The sequence below is a fragment of the Haliotis asinina genome, chromosome 8 (genome assembly GCF_037392515.1).
Source record: "Haliotis asinina isolate JCU_RB_2024 chromosome 8, JCU_Hal_asi_v2, whole genome shotgun sequence".
Classification (NCBI taxonomy): Eukaryota; Metazoa; Mollusca; class Gastropoda; order Lepetellida; family Haliotidae; genus Haliotis; species Haliotis asinina.
The window spans coordinates 1625352-1644109 of record NC_090287.1 but is presented as its reverse complement, the minus strand read 5'-3'; the positions used below and the strand labels follow the sequence as shown (position 1 = coordinate 1644109).

At 42.4% G+C, this 18758-nt stretch overlaps 1 protein-coding gene across 1 annotated transcript in view; it reads left to right on the top strand.

The window, feature by feature from the left end:
• Positions 1-1648: 1648 nt before the first annotated feature.
• The window catches only part of LOC137293440 (uncharacterized), a 69727-nt gene continuing 52617 nt past the window's right edge, over positions 1649-18758 (top strand). Inside the window, exons 1-2 of the mRNA XM_067823978.1 lie at positions 1649-1740; positions 7721-7760. Of these exons, the coding sequence (XP_067680079.1) occupies positions 1714-1740; positions 7721-7760 (67 nt within the window). The 5' untranslated portion in view covers positions 1649-1713. The remainder of the gene's footprint in view (positions 1741-7720; positions 7761-18758) is intronic.

The following is an 18758-nucleotide window of genomic DNA, read 5'->3' as shown; positions in this document are numbered from 1 at the left end:
AACCCCTCCCAGTACACCCAACCCTTTCCCTATACGAGGGAGAAGTGCAAGGAAAAGGACAGTCGGGCTTTCGATAAGCACGTGCTCAAGTGCCGACAAAAGTTAGTCATTGCTGTCTACATAATATCTCGCACACCTGACTGTGACAAACTGTGAACTGTGTCAATACTTATGGTAATAGTTTGAAAACATTTTTATTTTAAGGACATAGTTCTGAAAAAAAAAACTAACAGAGTTGGTCTGACGTTTTGTTTATGATCAGTGTTTCATTGAATATCATACACTCCCCGCCAAAAGAAACGCGAACAGTGTGAAATGATATTGACAATGAGTGAAAATATGGCATTTCTTTGAGCAAAAACTGGACGAATTACTGGTCTCAACACTTCGTTGATGTAGCGCTGCGCGGTAACACTCCTACCACCGCCTTGCCCATTGTGGAACATGACATATCCAGCTTATATCGCCCCGAAATAGAAGGGAAGGCCCTCCCAGCGAGTTATCTCTAAAACACAGGGTTCTGAGAATCTTTCACTTCGATGGCGCCATATTCTCACTCTGCCCTCTGCGGTATCTTGTATCGATTTTTATCTGAGAAGACGATGTTCTGTCACTGTCCATTACGCCAGTTGCGATAGATTGCCACCCAGTTCAGCTGAGCACGTCTGTGTCGTGGCGTCAAACGTATACCAACGACGGCAACGTAAAGCAGCCAGAGTGATACGAAGACGTACAGTATTGTCGCTGATGGGTCTTTTGTGTCTTCCTATATTGTTACGACCTGGTGTGGTAGCTGATATGAAACGATTTCGCAAATAACAGTTCACAATGAAGCGTTCTTGCCGGTATGACGTTACACGTGGACGTCCGCTACAAGGGTGGTCAGCGACATGTTTGTCTGCTGATAGCGGTTTAAGCATTCTGTAAATGGTGGACTGATATGCTCCATCATGCCTGGCTGCGCGTTGGAGGCTCCAACCTGCCTCAATATTCCCTAGTGCTCTCTGGCGTTCTTTAGCATTTAAAAGTGACATCACTGTTGCATGATAACGCGAATGCAGACGTGAAGCAGTATCCCTAAGGTATCATTGCAATTCATCGGTCCGCTTTTGAGCCAAAATGGACTGTGCACAAAAACGTAAATGCTGGTGTTACACTAGGGAACAGATACTTTCTTTCCACGCGAACACTTAGTGTCGAGAATGTTCTCAAGTGGTCCCTTCATATTATTGCTTTCGTTGTATCTTTTAGAAGTACTCCTTGGGCGGTGAGATAGCCTAATGGGTAAAGCGTTCTCTCCTCACGCTGAAGACATGGGTTCGTTTCCCCACATGGGTACAATGTGTGAAGCTTATTCCTGGTGTCCCCTACCTTGATATTATGGGAATATTGCTCGCACAGAAGTAAAACTAAACTCACTCACTCACTATGATTATTCCTCGTATCGTGTTTGGTTCGAGATCTCTTTGTATTTTCAAACACAGGCCATGCTTTTTGGTGATAACTGTATTTTATGGCCAGTATATTCCATCTGTTCCACTGGTGTTAGGAAAATATACTATACATTTAACACATCTCTCAACCATAGTGAGTAGGATATTGTTCTGCACCATGGATGTGTTAACCGGATGTATCTGCGATTTATGGTAACATGCAGCTGTTAACATATGCGGGTATAAATGTGCAGAGCACTAGCTCACTGTATCATCTGACATGATGGCACTGCATGGGGATGTAATAGTAAGTACTTGATTCTTGTTCAATTACTTTGCATTATGGAAATGGCTAAAATACTACATTCACACGAGATTCGTGTTGGATCATTCAATGTCTTGTTTCCTGTTACCTTCACACACCTACAGCAATCACATATTTCCTTGATTGTAGAAGCCACGTGAATTCTGGTCTGACGTGTCGTCATCCACACGTGTCAATCACAGTTCACGTCCTGTCTTAATCACAGGGGGCAAGTAGTGTCTGCTCAACCGGAAGTTGGTCGTCATCAGTTAGTAATACCATTTCCTCCTCAGACAGTCGATTCCGGTTAAGACAAAGTCCAAAATTTCGTAAGATTCAGTTATTTCCAAGTTGTAAATGTTCATGAAGTCGACCTGTCTTATCATTTAAATGGTCATGGTTTATAACCCTTACATCATTTGGTCCTGACACATTGTAGTTTGTTTACATTTGAACATTTCTTAGCATGTCGTTCGGTGCGGATCGGAAAAGCCCAGAAACCGGTAACTTTCGACGTCTTCACAACATAGTCAGTTGAATTCATTTCACGTACAGTGCATTTTAGGCTATGCAGCAGCTGTGTCAAGATTTTAGTTTTGTTAAAACATACAAACTGACATATTAACGAAAACAGTAACAGTACGCATCGATGGTAGCTGATTTCATTACTGGTCGTGTTGTTTGTTTCTTCTCACAAAAAAATAAAAATAAAATAAAAATAAGTAAAAAAAATAAAACTGCCTTGGTAGTTGCGGGTACCTAATTTTGATTCGTTCCTTATTCTTCTATTGTAGGTCACTATGACAACGAAAGGAAATACTGAGATGATCTGTTCGTTTGCGTTCAATAATAGGTGCAAATTTCCATTGTTATTTTTGCACTGAATTATTAACCATTATTTAAACATTTATGTAAGCACCATCCACATAATGCCATCAGGGCTTGCCAAAGAATGTCAGTTATTGAGATTTAAAAAACAAAGAAAACTTAAGCCAAAACATTTGAAAATATAATACCCTTAACAGGGCTCCAGATATTTTTTCAACATGATGAGTACATACGCCTTATTTTTTCAATATAAGAGTACTGGGAAAAGTTCGAGTACTGAATGGAATTTAATGGCGTGTAAGTAATCTCGCGTTTCGTTTCATATATGCACCACAACATTGCTATTCTTGTGTAAACAGGTCAATAAACAATAAAGCAATACTTTTTCAGATAAATACGCCCGTAATTGATTCTAAGATCGTACACCATTGTTGTGCGTATCTGCTACGTTTTTCTGGGTTTTTTTTTTCTCCTACCATATCGTGCATATCTATTATCCGTACATACGCCGATACGGCCCTTATCTAGAGCCTTGTCTTAACATCGTGTACCCCAGACCCACTGAACTTGAGAGATGAAGATATAGGGCCTCTTTAAGAAAGAAACATAATGTTGATGGAAATAACACTGTCCATTACGTTGCGTGCAGTAACACCAGCATGGCTGTGAAACAGTTGTTGATACTGAGAAGGATGTCACGTCCGAGGTCCCCAGTCCAAGTAAACTTAGTCTCTGTGCATTTAATTACACTCCACCACGGAGTCTAACAAAGGTCGCGTCAGGTAACCTTTGAGCGAGAAATGACCGTCCAATCAAACGCGAGACGGTTAAATATATTTAACCAATCAGACAACGGCTACTATTTAGGGATCGGGGGAACTTTCAAAATATTCAGCTCACTGACACAAATCTCTCCACAAACCAAAATCCGGATATAAGAGAGTTATTTGACCTGCAGTATATACGCCTTGGGGTTTCTGTTGACATGGTTACCATTAGCTAATATTTCCGCATGATAATATCCTTGAATATTGCCAAAACACTATTTTCAGCGACTGTTTACTCATCTCTGTCATGGTTGTACGTACGCCGTGTGCATCACACGGAAGCAAGCAAACGCTAAATAGCATTCGGAATCGTTCGGGAACGAACCTTTCCGAGTCTTTGAATGTCATTTAGAAGTGAAAATACATAAGAATGAAGATTTTTATGGATATCAACTTCTTTATGAGGGAACACAACGTTTCGGAGTTAATGCTTACTCCTTCATCAGGTGATTGAGAAAGGGATACAGAGGAGTATTTATATGTACAGGTAAAACAATAACAAAGTAACAAGTGGAATGAGTTAACGAAAGCTAGTATAAACAAGCACTGATAGGAAGCCGATAGTTAAGATAACAATGGTGGAAGCCAATGGTAATGCATTACAGTTAATTGAATATGTTTACATAACACAGATACGGGGTAAGGACGATGTACATGATTGGGGATAAGGATGGAAGCCAATGGTGATACATTACGCATGATTGGATGATGTACATAACACACGATAGGGGGTGAGCATGTTTACATGAGGGTTGATGATGTACAAACACAAGTAGGTAAGGATGTACTCGGGTAGATTGGCTATACATGAATTACATAGATAGAATGTACACAGATAGATGAGATGAATTTATCAATAAGTCCCAGGCACTTGGTAGGTACACTCCTTGGTCACGGTTGATGGCTGGTTTCTGTCTCCGGATCTCAATGGCCTCTTGCAGTTTCCTTTGGCACCAGTTGTTGTTGGTAGATAGTATCCTAGTGTCCTCCCATCGAATTGAGTGTTCAGGGTTCTTGAGAATGTGTTCAGAGATGGCCGATTTCTGGTCGAGTTTCCCGACTGAGGTCTGATGTTCCTTCATTCTGGTGTTGATTGGTCTCAGCGTTTCTCCAATGTATAGGTCGCCACAGTTGCAATTGATCTGGTAGATGCATCCTCTCGGGTTAGGGTGTTCACAGCTGGGTCCTTTACCGTTGGCTTTTAGGTAGGTCTTGATGGTCTTGCCACTGGAGAAGGTGACATCGATGCTGGCTTTGGTCTTGATGAGGCGTGATATTTGATGACTGATGGGGCCAAGGTAGGGTATGGTTACTCTGATGGGTGATGGAGAAGGTTTGGGGCGGGGTTCTCGGTCCTTGAGGGTCTTGTTGATGGTGGCTGTGACGAGCTGGGGAGGGTAACCGCTGAGTGTGGTGAATGTCTTTCTGAGGTGGTCCAGTTCATTGTTTAGGGCATCGGGGTGGCAGAGGGCTTTGGCACGTCTGGTAAGGGTGGCGATGATAGCTTGCTTGATCTGAGGATGGTGGCAGGAGTTGTAGTGGATGTACTGGTCGGTGTGCGTCGGCTTGCGGTAAACTGAGGTTCTAAGTCCATCGTCTGTGGTGTGGAGGGATACATCGAGGAAGGGCAGGTGTTGGTTGGTCTCAGTCTCCATGGTGAACTTGATTCTTGGATGTTGGTCGTTGAGGTGATTGAGGAGCTCATTGGGGTCGTTGTCATAGGCGATGGTGGTGAAGGTGTCGTCGACTTTGCGGTACCAACAGAGGGGCTGGAACGGAGCTGTGGAGAGGGCTGCCTCCTCGAAGGAGGTCATGAAGATTTCTGTAATGAGAGGAGAAAGAGGTGAGCCCATGGGGAGACCGTGGATCTGCTTGTATATCTTACCATTGAATGTGAAGTAGGAGGTGTCAAAGCAGCTGCGGGCGAGGTTGGTGATGCTGTCTATGGTGAGCTGGGTGTCCAAGTCTACCAGATCCCTTGCAACTGTGGCGACCTATACATTGGAGAAACGCTGAGACCAATCAACACCAGAATGAAGGAACATCAGACCTCAGTCAGGAAACTCGACCAGAAATCGGCCATCTCTGAACACATTCTCAAGAACCCTGAACACTCAATTCGATGGGAGGACACTAGGATACTATCTACCAACAACAACAACTGGCGCCAAAGGAAACTGCAAGAGGCCATTGAGATCCGGAGACAGAAACCAGTCATCAACCGTGACCAAGGAGTGTACCTACCAAGTGCCTGGGACTTATTGATAAATTAATCTCATCTATCTGTGTACATTCTATCTATGTAATTCATGTATAGCCAATCTACCCGAGTACATCCTTACCTACTTGTGTTTGTACATCATCAACCCTCATGTAAACATGCTCACCCCCTATCGTGTGTTATGTACATCATCCAATCATGCGTAATGTATCACCATTGTCTTCCATCCTTATCCCCAATCATGTACATCGTCCTTACCCCGTATCTGTGTTATGTAAACATATCCAATCAACTGTAATGCATTACCATTGGCTTCCACCATTGTTATCTTAACTATCGGCTTCCTATCAGTGCTTGTTTATACTAGCTTTCGTTAACTCATTCCACTTGTTACTTTGTTATTGTTTTACCTGTACATATAAATACTCCTCTGTATCCCTTTCTCAATCACCTGATGAAGGAGTAAGCATTAACTCCGAAACGTTGTGTTCCCTCATAAAGAAGTTGATATCCATAAAAATCTTCATTCTTATGAACCTTTTCGAGATAAAAAGTTCAAAAGGTATGTGCAAATGTGCACTTTCGCGATTTGGTAAGCTGTGTTCTGATTGGTCAATCTCAAAGGTTACCTGACGCGACCCTCCGTAAGGTTTTGCTAGACTAAGTGGTGGAGTGACGCCACCACACAAAGCATTCACAGTGTTATGGTTTCAGCTCCTGGCAATGTTATAACGTTTTCAGTAAGTTTGTGTCACATGGTTTTCTATTAAACCTTTCAGAGATTCTCTCTTCACTATGCAAGTACAGCTCTAGAAAACACACGACCAAAAGAACCTGTATATTGGCGCTGAAGTGAATTTCTGCTTTCTTTCTTATTTACGGTTTATTACTGTAAAAAAGTGTTCGGCTGTTAACGTTAAATAGAACGTAAAATAGGTTAGTCAAATAATTGTAACCTTGCAGCGACCTAAAAATGATGTGACACAATGTTTTGGCCTGATGTTGTGATATGTCATTTTACGTCTACAGAATAACGCTGAAATTGTCAGTTGGCTTGACAACTTCATGTTCAACTGTTTGTTACACAGTGGAAAACTCCCTTTGGACAATATAGCTTTCCCATTGATTGATGACGTAATGAAGCGTTCACTTAAAAAAACCGAAATACAGAGATGAGACAAAACAATTCTTGATAATCGGTCATCAGCTATTCCATCGAAAATTTATCCGCTTTACAAGTAGAATTAAAACGGGTCCCTTGGAAGAATCGGACTAAACTGACTTAAAGCCACGGGATTCGAAGATTAACTTTACTGTGCAGTAACGACACATTCTGGATAAGGTTGAAAAGCGATATATGGCCAAGGTATCTTTGATGAGGTTTTTACTAAGATTTCAAAATATTTCAGTGACATTGTTTGAAACGTTTGCGTAGATAGATTAAGAAAAGAAAAACCCAGCGACCAAATGTGCCATTCAATACACAGTTGCATGCTTCAAACCAAGGTCCTACCTTAATTGATACCTAACAAGAAACCAACTTCCCGTACAGTAGATTTGTTCACGCGAGCAACTACCATCGGCGCGTACAGTTATTGATATCTCAGTTCGTGTGTTTTGACAGAAGACAAAATCTTGACACACCGGCTACATTACCTCATATATTGAGGGAGCGGTCCAAGCAACACCCGGTGTGGCCTTTGTATGGCTGACCTGGTTGACACATAACATATGTCTCCAACTGTTCATGTCGTTGATATCTAGACTGTCTGGTCCAGACTTGATTATTTACAGACCGTCGCCACATAGCTGGAATATTGCTTAAAACTATACTCACTCACTCCCTTCTGACGTTCATCACTGAACCAGTTTCCCCGAGTCTATGATGTAGACGAAACACTCGGACTTGGCGATCTTGTGAAGAGACGGCAACTCTTGACAGGGCACTTCATTATGATTACCGGTGTGAATTAAGGCAGCTGTACAAGTCTGCACGTGCATTCTAGTTTGCATTTCACTGTGACGTTTGTGTGTTGCTGGCCATTTTCACAGACCAGGGGCTATGCAAGTTAATCTCAATGATTATCTCATGCTACTCTTTCTTCAGATTTGCGCGACATTGTTGCTGCTGAATGCAGTTTGCACATGTAAGTAATCTATGTCCTGCCATTATTATAAGATATGGAACAGTGTAAGATGGTACATATAGTTAACCTAAACCCATAGGCAAAAGAAAGTGAACACTTTCTATTTTGATTATTTGGCAACGTTTTCTGAGTTAGTAAATTCCATTTAAGCTGAAAAGGTTCACCCACACGATGACTAATCATGCGCCCCGTCCACACGCAGACTAATCATGCGCCCAAACGCAACATGTTCGCTGTATATAAGCACATACTTTTGCGAAAAATGACAAAACGTCAATCTCTGAGATTTTGCTAGATGCTTGTCGAGAACTAATATGAAAAGGCAGCGAATCGGTGGCCATACATCTCAGCTGACAGAAAACCACCACGAACTTATGCCACGGCTAACAACGCAAGACACAAAGAGAGGGATCTCGGTATGAGACAGCCAGCTACAGCCATATTGTAAAGGCCCTGAACTGTTAACATGATGCCATGACCAGGATGTTCCAGCGTTACAGGCTGCCTACCGGCACCCAAGACAAACCACTTCCAGGCAGACCACGTGCGACGCCGGCACCCAAGACAAACCACTTCCAGGCAGACCACGTGCGACGCCGGCACCCAAGACAAACCACTTCCAGGCAGACCACGTGCGACGACCCCACAGGAAGACCGCCTGTTTGTGTGAAAATAATAATAAAAAAATCCATCTAGTTTGGGTTCATTTATTCCTTAGTGATCCAACACACCTCCATGTTCTTCTAAGTTCTGTGTTTCCAATTCCTTCTTCAAAGCACAGCATTATCTTTCTAAATACTAACAGATTAACTGAAACCAAATAAAAGACGGTTTTCACTTAAAATGCTCCTGCAAAAATACCAAAGAAAAAGATAGAAATTAGACTTTAAAAAACTTAATAAAACTGACTTTACCGAAAATAGTACAAATGATAAATTCGAAAAATATACTTTATGACACTTAATGAATGATAAAGACATTTACTAAGTATTTGAAACTGATTTCCTACCGTTATTTGTAATGGGTAAGATGGTTCTGAACTTCCCTTGTCAGGGTGCTGCATCAAGAAGCACATGGTCTAAACCAGAATAATGTTTTAAATGGCTATAATCCATAGCTATAGAGTTACAACTAGAGTAACCCATCACTGGCTATAGAGTCACTAGCCCATGATATAAAGTCTAACTGAATCTAAGAAGAAACAAAGAGATGGGGGTTCAAGGCCAGATGTGGAAAACATTTTTTATGCAAAGTAATATTTTACAAAAGTAAAAGATTTGAGAAAAATGAAACAAAAACTAAAACAGAAATAAAATTTACCAAAGATAATATAAAACAACTTTGGTCATTACACCGCCACCTGAGTACTCTTCATCTGCGCAACCGGGTCATCAAAGCAACAGAAACGGCGGAAGCGGCTCTAGGTCATGTCAGCAGTCGACGTACCGTGTTACGACGTCTGTTTGCAGCACGTATCAGAGCTCGACACCTTCTGCGTGGAATGGCATTGACCCAGGAACATCGTCGTCCAGGTTGCAGTAGACAAGGACTCGACGTCACTGGTTCGTACGAAACTGGCAGCAAGTGTTTTTTACAGACTGTTTCAGGTCGATTCACCATGTTCCATAACGATGGCCAGGTGAGGGTATACCGTCTCAATTACAATAATAATATTTACCTCACAACATACTTGGTTAAATGTTCACATTCGCTATAGTGTTTATGTCAGTATAGAGCACTCAAAATTAAGAAAAACTATATGAAAAGAAAAAAGAAAAAAACTAGTTTTCGGGTGATCTCTGTTGGTGCTAGCAACACATTATCATCTGCAGGTGACATTAAACAATTTCAGTGCCACAGTTTGGGTCTTTAAGCAGATCTACAGCGATCTACTGCCTTTACAAGCGCGATAATTGTTCGCATGAGCGGATATGATCAAACGAGGCGATCGCAAGGTCAACATCTGACAAGTATTTGACAAAAACCCGTGGAGAATTTATAGGATGTTGACAGATTGGTGGTAAAATATGAAAAGTACTGCAATTTGGATAACTGATGAGTTTGATTTTTGTTTTCATTTTCAATTTCGAATTACGTAACACTTCCGTCCCTTGATCGATGCTCAACCATGCTCTACATTACATTAAACCTGGGCCTAGGTCGATCTGGATCTTTCTACAAATCAATGTTCAGAAATGACAGTCGCTAAGCTGCTAACCTATTACCAATATATGGAAGAAATTTACCCAGGAAGCAATTAGTTGACAATTTTGCACAAATAGAGTCGACATTCCGGTGGAGTGGGATGCAGAGTCGAGGCTATAACGGTGCAAAATTGCGTGATAGTCGAGACTATGGTTTTCTTCATTTCAACCCCGAATCGTATCTCGCGTACATTTTATCGATGTCTCCACTGGACATATTATAAATTTTATTTGTGGTCATGTCTTCACCCAAGTATTGTTTCCACTCCCACCCTTGGCGAGGGCCAACGGTCTTCCTCTTTTACCTCAGACGTGGGAAGACACATTTCCACCCTTTCCACAGTTTCATTTGTCCGAACATGCATCAATCGGGTTTTATATCTAATATAATAAAAACTACAAAACCCAAGCAGAACGATATGAACATCAGGTAAAATACCACGAATATTTCAAACGCCGTCATGGTTTTGCTATAAAAGTTATACATTTAATTTGCTGAACAGGTTGTTCTATTTTGCTGTCAGATAAGCCACGGGTAAGCCTGTTTTCAGCACCACTTTGGCGTGTTCCGATTTCGGTGAGCTGATTTTAGACGCGTTCTCACTCTGGTTAGGTCTGAGTCGTCCTCTCTTAAACATTCACCGAACGAATCCCGATAGCGTCTGTTCCCGGAGATCATTCAAGACCGACTTGAATGTTTGTATCGGCACTCAAACGACGTGTTTCATATAACGTCCCGAAAACAAACCTTAAATATAACATATCTCTCTTTTTGGTGATCTCTTTATTCGCGCTGCAATCGTCAGTGTTGATTCTCCCTCCAACTTCTCGTGAAAGGCTCGCAACCAGTCCTGTACACGTACCCCTGCGTCGATTTTATACAACTGGCTAACCTGTCCGAATATAGGTTGCAAATTTTTTAAACCAGTTTGGGATTCATTCGTGGAACTCCAACAAAATATATTCGATGGTATAGCTGCCGCCATTGCGGTTCCGAATGTATCGAATGTACCTTATGCCTCTTCAGCATAGCATCGCGATCGACCTGGTCGAAAACATACCCCATGCGCAACTGAGTCGATGGACAATCGGCTAGACAAATGGCCAGGCATTTTAAGTTTTTTTCTCGTTTGTTCGGTGTTCTCCAGGGGCCTGTGTAACTGAAAAACAGGTACCCCACCATTTTCTCTTTCTATCATCAATGGAATCCAAACTGATCTGTAAAGACGAACGAGCGTTCGCGCCCAGTTTGGGGAAGTGCACTCGCAGCATTTGGTTTTCATCGATCGTGCTCTGATTGTTGGTGATGGTCACCAACTGACGCACTCAACCAGTCCTGTACATGTTCTCCCGAGTCGACCCGTGAAGGTCCCGGGGTAGAATAGGCCTTCAGCAACCCATGCTTGCCATAAAAGGTGACTATGCTTGTCGTAAGAGGCGACTAACGGGATCGGGTGGTCAGACTAGCTGACTTGGTTGACACATGTCATCGGTTCCCCATTGCGCAGATCGATGCTCATGTTGTTGATCACTGGATTGTCTGGTCCAGACTCGATTATTTACAGACCGTCGTCATATAGCTGGAATATTGCTAAGTGCGGCGTAAAACTAAACTCACTCACTCACTCTCCCGAGTCGACTTTACACACTTCCGCATCGTTCATCACCAACGCTTTCTTTGTGGATGAAACACATCCCAATAATACCCTTCTCACAGCTAAGCTGTCCCATGGGATGATGATGTCGTTCGTGCCCAGCGTTTGGGAAGCGCGTCCAAGGGGTTCCCTCAGTCTTTGGAAAGGATCTTGATTTCGTCCGACGACATCGTTTATATACTGAAATTATGTTTTGATATCTTTCATGTAACAGATCCATGGCTGACGGTTTTCCATGGGACGATTTATGGGGTGACAGAACCCCGTTGCTCGATGAGGATGGGGAAGAGACCCTGCTCATGAGCTGCACCATGAGCAACCATCTCTTGAAGCGGACCGTGAACGATTATTAGGATACTTTAAATTCAAACTAAGTAAACTTAGTCTCTGTGTATTTCGTTACACTCCGCCACTGAGTCTAACAAAACCTAGCAGAAGATCGCGTCAGGTAACCTTTGAGCGACCTATGACCGTTCAGTCAATAGCGTGACGGTTAAATAGATTTAACCAATCAGACAAAGGCTACTACTTAGGGATAGGAGGGACTTAAAACAAAATATTCAGGTCACTGACACAGATCTTCCCACAAACAAAAATCCGCATATAACAGAGTTATTTGACCTGCAGTATATACGCTTTGGGGTTTCTGTTGACATGGTTACCATTAGCTAATATTTTCGCAAGATGACACTTTGAATATTACCAAAAACACTATTTTCTGCGACTTTTTACTCAATGTTGTCATGATTGTAACATGCGCAGTGTGCATCGCTTGGAAGCGAGCGTACGCGATTGATCGTGGATACGAAGGCCAACGTACCCCAACGTGTCAAAGAAATGTCGGAAGGCATCGAAGAAATTCGGCACGTACTGGAATGAACTCTTGCTTGGTTTCCAGTTTCCCTTCATGCAGCTTTATGGCCACGTATGTGGAGAACTCGTGAATGACATGGTTAAAATCAGTGAAATCGAAAAGCATACCACTCTCCAGAAAAGAAAACTTGAACAAGTGGATGACAACAAGATCAGCCGATGTTGCATCAAGGAAGCTGCTTCCTCCAACCGAATAGCCTTTCAAAGCCTTGGCGAGACTGGCCGGCAATGTCACCGAAGCCCTGCCTGGCATTTTGGGCAGTATCGTCTGGTTGTTTGGTGATTTTACTACTTCCGGTGTCAGAGGTGGCACCACCACCCCCTTTCCACTAGTACTCATAAGTGTTTGCGACGAGACTCGCCTTCATAACGGGGGTTGACACCCAATGTTTGATTGCTGGTCGCCATGTCGATATTGTCATTGCAGCCAACCATTTGGTTCACCCTCAGTTACATGTCGCTCGTTGCCATGTACGCCAAACACATAGTCCACTTTCGACCACTTTCCACCACTTTCCACATTTTGATAGCATTGATGGCACTCGGCAGATCGATCGGAGCTGCGATGGCGTCCTCGACATTGACCACTGTTTCTGTGGATCCTAACTTGTCCCTTCACCCATGATGCTGAAACGTTTTTGCGCACTCGGCAGTGCCCACACACACGTTCAAATATAACCGTTCAAGCGTTGTTTAGGTCCAGACTTTCCTCCTGTGGAAGTCTAAAGTGTGGATTTCAACAAAGGGGCGTTCAAAAAGTAATGCCCCTGACCCACTTCTCGTAGCAGTAGAGCAATGAAACTTGGCACACTTATTAGTCTTTCTCTACATAGGAATGCGTCCAGCATCAACATTTTCCAATCGCCTTTGGCACCGGGCAGCTGCTCCCTCAATGGAACAGTAGAAGCAACATTGCATTTATAGTATATACGATCATCAGTGACTTCTTTCACAGATTGCGCTTCACTGTACAGAATGCCCAAACTGTGTTTCAGACCTGGCAAATGCGAATCCGAATTCGGCTTGATGTGAATTCACCGCAAATCCGTTTGTAAGCCCGTCGCTTGTACGGATTTTTTTACTGCATTCCACACCTTGTCCTGCGTCAGCCGCACCGGGACGTCATGCACAACATAGCAAAATTGAATTGATTCTGCCAGAACTACATCAAGTCTAGGGGGCGCGACTTTCACACTCGTGACCGAAAGCCTGTACTTTTGAAACACGTCGATAAATCAAGCTCTAAAGTGGGAAGATATCACTTTTAGAATAAAAGTTGTACCTGGGTGTATATTGTAGTGTCTTGTATATATACTGAAAGTCATTAAAACGCAACTGGTATTTGTTGTCCCGAAACTTACAAAACTTCTGTTGAAGAATGTTTACTGCGATATAGAGGATGTAGGGATAATAGGCTGATATTCTTGCCCATTTCGAGTTTGAGTCCCACTGCATTCCTCTTTTATGAACTTCGATGCTTGAAACTGACCCTTTCACATCTCTCGTAAACACAACCACATTCTAGAGACACTTTGTGCACGCGCAGTACCTGCACCCAGACCCTATAAAAGCACAGGGAATAGTGAAACTGAAGCACGTTGAGAAAATGCCACGCTTGACACAAGACGACAAGAATCAGGGTCCCAGTTCTCGAAAGTGTCCCACCTAAGACAGATCGTAACTAGTTAGGACAGGAGTTATGACATCCTACTGTTAAGATAAGACCCATTCTCGAAACGATCTTATCCTTGTCCTAAGTTGAGTAACAGATCCTAGCTAGGATAGCGAGCTCTTCAGTAGGTCAGATAGAAAAAGAAACTTCATCAAGTTCACCTCAATGTTATCTATAATTCATTGCATGAAAAACACATATGTAAGGGCAGCTACGATCTATCTCGTTTACAAGACAAATGGTGAGACTAGAAATCGAAGTAAAAAGTTTAAATCTGTTGAAATTCAGTTTTTGATGGACTTACTTGGTCTAGAAGAAATTGTATTTAATTATATTTACAATAAAAATTCATACCTTGTATCGAGAAAAACAGATTGAACTAGTACTCGAATAGATCTAAACTGTTTTATCAGATCTAAGTATTGTTAAAATATTCAATATTTTCATCACATCAAATTCATCTATTAAACTAGGACATAATATTTTGAAAATCTGCCAAAAGGAGAATTACGACGTGATTTTTAAATGATTTAATTATGCGTCATAGCACAAAGTGAAAATTCATTTACGAAATAAACAGAAGTTACTTCCCTTATTGAGTTGGCCTTAACATTGGCATTTCAGAGGAATGTGACAGAAAAGAGCGATGTTGTGAATAAAATGGAATAAAATGGGATAGAATAGGTAAGAATAAAAATACATATCATTTGTAGCTCTAAAGAATATGCGTATTGCAACAAGTAAGTCTTTTTCACAACTGATAAATTGATGATGTATACTCAAAAAATCTTCTCAACTCATAAAAACTGCGTGCTGTTGTAAATTCAGCTCTAACAAAGTTTTCACAACGTCAAAATTGGTGAACAAACAAGTACCACTCCATGTTGATTTCCACGAAGATGGACTTAGGAGAAGTCAGTACCTATCCTAGTATTTGTCCTAAGTTTCGATATCCTACCGCTAGGATACTTTTCGAGAATAAGGTAGGACACCTATCCTAGACCCTAGGATCAAAGTTAGGATATCTTAGGGCTAAGATCCTTTCGAGAATGGGGCCCACGTTCTCACTATGGTTAACGGTGTTTCTTCAGATGTGATAATTGTCAGGCACTGTAATGTGCATCCATGCACTGTTGGTCAACGTTTTGGGGCCACCGGAAGTGATGCACCGCCTTGGACGACAGCACGACAGGACCGCAATACCCGAATCTCATACTTGCGAAATCGGTTCAAACAGCTGTTGATACAGCAAAAAGGACAACTGGGACCAAAGGGTGCTAAGACGCCTAACGCATATTTAACGTACCTTTTGCAGATGGATGTCAACGGATTTATCGACGTCGAGAAGAAAGACTTGAGACAAACTGTGGTGAACATGGTCGCTTTGGACGGGCTGGTGCCACGACCAAGGACAAGTGATGAATTGACACCGGCCCTTCAACATCACTTGTAGACCATCCCACAGCTGTTTTTAAGAAATCTGTGTCTTCGAATAACCCCGGAGACTGTAATGCAGTGCACGGTGAACACACACGATACTGACTGCAAGTGATCCCTCCTTTCTTTGATGCCGTTGTTAGATAACTGACGTTGTTGTTGGTTGGACATTTTCTGATTATCTTTATTTAAAAACATATCTGCCACTTACATCTATATATGTTGACATTAGCGTGAGTAAAGAAAGTATCAATGTGAAGTTCCTTCAGTATATGGAACATGTATGAATAGGCTTCAGTATATGGAACATGTATGAATAGGCTTCAGTATATGGAGCATGTATGAATAGGCTTCAGTATATGGAACATGAATGAATAGGCTTCAGTATATGGAACATGTATGTCACCCTCTGGGGAAAACGCTGACGTTAACGGCTACGGAACAACCCACCAGACTTGGGAGACTTTTGGCGAGAACTCTCGGGCTGCCATCGAACGACATACAGCCCACGGGTTTCAGATTGCCAACCTGCGTCTATCATGAGCTGATCATTCATCTCAATCAGGTCAGCATCATGGAGAACATTCAAGGCGATCGTCCTGACGTTGCTGAGAGCTATGGCAGTGAAAAGCGAAAAGTGCAACGACACTCAAACGGAATTGTTCCTGTTCTTACAGAACAAAAGTTTAACCCATTGTATGATCAAGGACTCAACGTATCCATTTTAGATATAAGCCATAACCCAGTGTTGCTCAGACGCTGACGCTCCACGTCAAATCATGAATGGTTCCGGTACTGGAAAGCAGCGTCAGAAAATGCCCCACCATCACAATGTTTGATATCGGGGACACACGAGCATTCAACAAACCCGGTTGTCGAAGGCACGGTATACGCTTTAGCACTGAAAAACAATGATAATAGGTGAACAGATTTGTCAGTGGTGGTGGTAATATAAGAGATTTAGACGATGTTGAAACTGGAGGTAAAAAGCACGGAAACACATGCAACACAATCTCATTCGCCGTGAGAATAACAGTTTAGTGATAGTCCCGGCATTCGACAGCAATCTAGGCCATCTAGACACTGTCGACACCAGAGATCTCTTAAAAACTCATTTTACCAGGTCATCCGTACCGATGATAACCGATGGACGTTGATTTACTGACTACTCATTATCACTCTCGTTTCTCTGTACGTGTTTGCGGAGACAAATGATCATTATTTAATGAAAATCGTCAATAAGGGGATTCTCATCACCTCTTACGTTCTTTCGCATAGAAGGAATGTTTTCGCGGGCTTCATCCACAGTTCCACAGTTCCTTTCGTCTTGTTCCCTTACCACGATCATGCAATCTTGTAGTTCCACAGTTCCTTTCCTCATGTTCCCTTACCACGATCATGCAATCTTGTAGTTCCGCAGTTCCTTTCGTCTTGTTCCTTTACCATGATCATGCAATTTTGTAGTTCAACGGTTCCTTTCCTCATGTTCCCTTACCACGATCATGCAATCTTGTAGTTCAACGGTTCCTTTCCTCTTGTTCCCTTACCATGATCATGCAATCTTGTAGTTCCACAGTTCCTTTCCTCTTGTTCCCTTACCACGATCATGCAATCTTGTAGTTCCACAGTTCCTTTCGTCTTGTTCCCTTACCATGATCATGCAATCTTGTAGATCCACAGTTCCTTTCGTCTTGTTCCCTTACCACGATCATGCAATCTTGTAGTTCCACAGTTCCTTTCGTCTTGTTCCCTTACCACGATCATGCAATCTTGTAGTTCCACAGTTCCTTTCCTCTTGTTCCCTTACCATGATCATGCAATCTTGTAGTTCCACCGTTCCCTTCGTCTTGTTCCCTTACCATGATCATGCAATCTTGTAGTTCCACAGTTCCTTTCGTCTTGTTCCCTTACCACGATCATGCAATCTTGTAGTTCCACAGTTCCTTTCGTCTTGTTCCCTTACCATGATCATGCAATCTTGTCGTTCCACAGTTCCTTTCATCTTGTTCCCTTACCACGATCATGCAATCATGTAGTTCCACAGTTCCTTTCCTCTTGTTCCCGTACCATGATCATGCAATCTTGTCGTTCCACAGTTCCTTTCCTCTTGTTCCCTTACCACGATCATGCAATCTTGTAGTTCCACAGTTCCTTTCCTCTTGTTCCCTTACCACGATCATGCAATCTTGTAGTTCCACAGTTCCTTTCGTCTTGTTCCCTTACCATGATCATGCAATCTTGTAGTTCCACGGTTCCTTTCCTCTTGTTCCCTTACCATGATCATGCAATCTTGTAGTTCCACGGTTCCTTTCGTCTTGTTCCCTTGCCACGATCATGCAATATTGTAGTTCCACAGTTCCTTTCGTCTTGTTCCCTTACCACGATCATGCAATCTTGTAGTTCCACAGTTCCTTTCGTCTTGTTCCCTTACCACGATCATGCAATCTTGTAGTTCCACAGTTCCTTTCCTCTTGTTCCCTTACCACGATCATGCAATCTTGTAGTTCCACAGTTCCTTTCGTCTTGTTCCCTTACCACGATCATGCAATCTTGTAGTTCCACAGTTCCTTTCCTCTTGTTCCCTTACCATGATCATGCAATCTTGTAGTTCCACCGTTCCCTTCGTCTTGTTCCCTTACCATGATCATGCAATCTTGTAGTTCCACAGTTCCTTTCGTCTTGTTCCCTTACCACGATCATGCAATCTTGTAGTTCCACAGTTCCTTTCGTCTTGTTCCCTTACCATGATCATGCAATCTTGTCGTTCCACAGTTCCTTTCATCTTGTTCCCTTACCACGATCATGCAATCATGTAGTTCCACAGTTCCTTTCCTCTTGTTCCCGTACCATGATCATGCAATCTTGTCGTTCCACAGTTCCTTTCCTCTTGTTCCCTTACCACGATCATGCAATCTTGTAGTTCCACAGTTCCTTTCCTCTTGTTCCCTTACCACGATCATGCAATCTTGTAGTTCCACAGTTCCTTTCGTCTTGTTCCCTTACCATGATCATGCAATCTTGTAGTTCCACGGTTCCTTTCCTCTTGTTCCCTTACCATGATCATGCAATCTTGTAGTTCCACGGTTCCTTTCGTCTTGTTCCCTTGCCACGATCATGCAATATTGTAGTTCCACAGTTCCTTTCGTCTTGTTCCCTT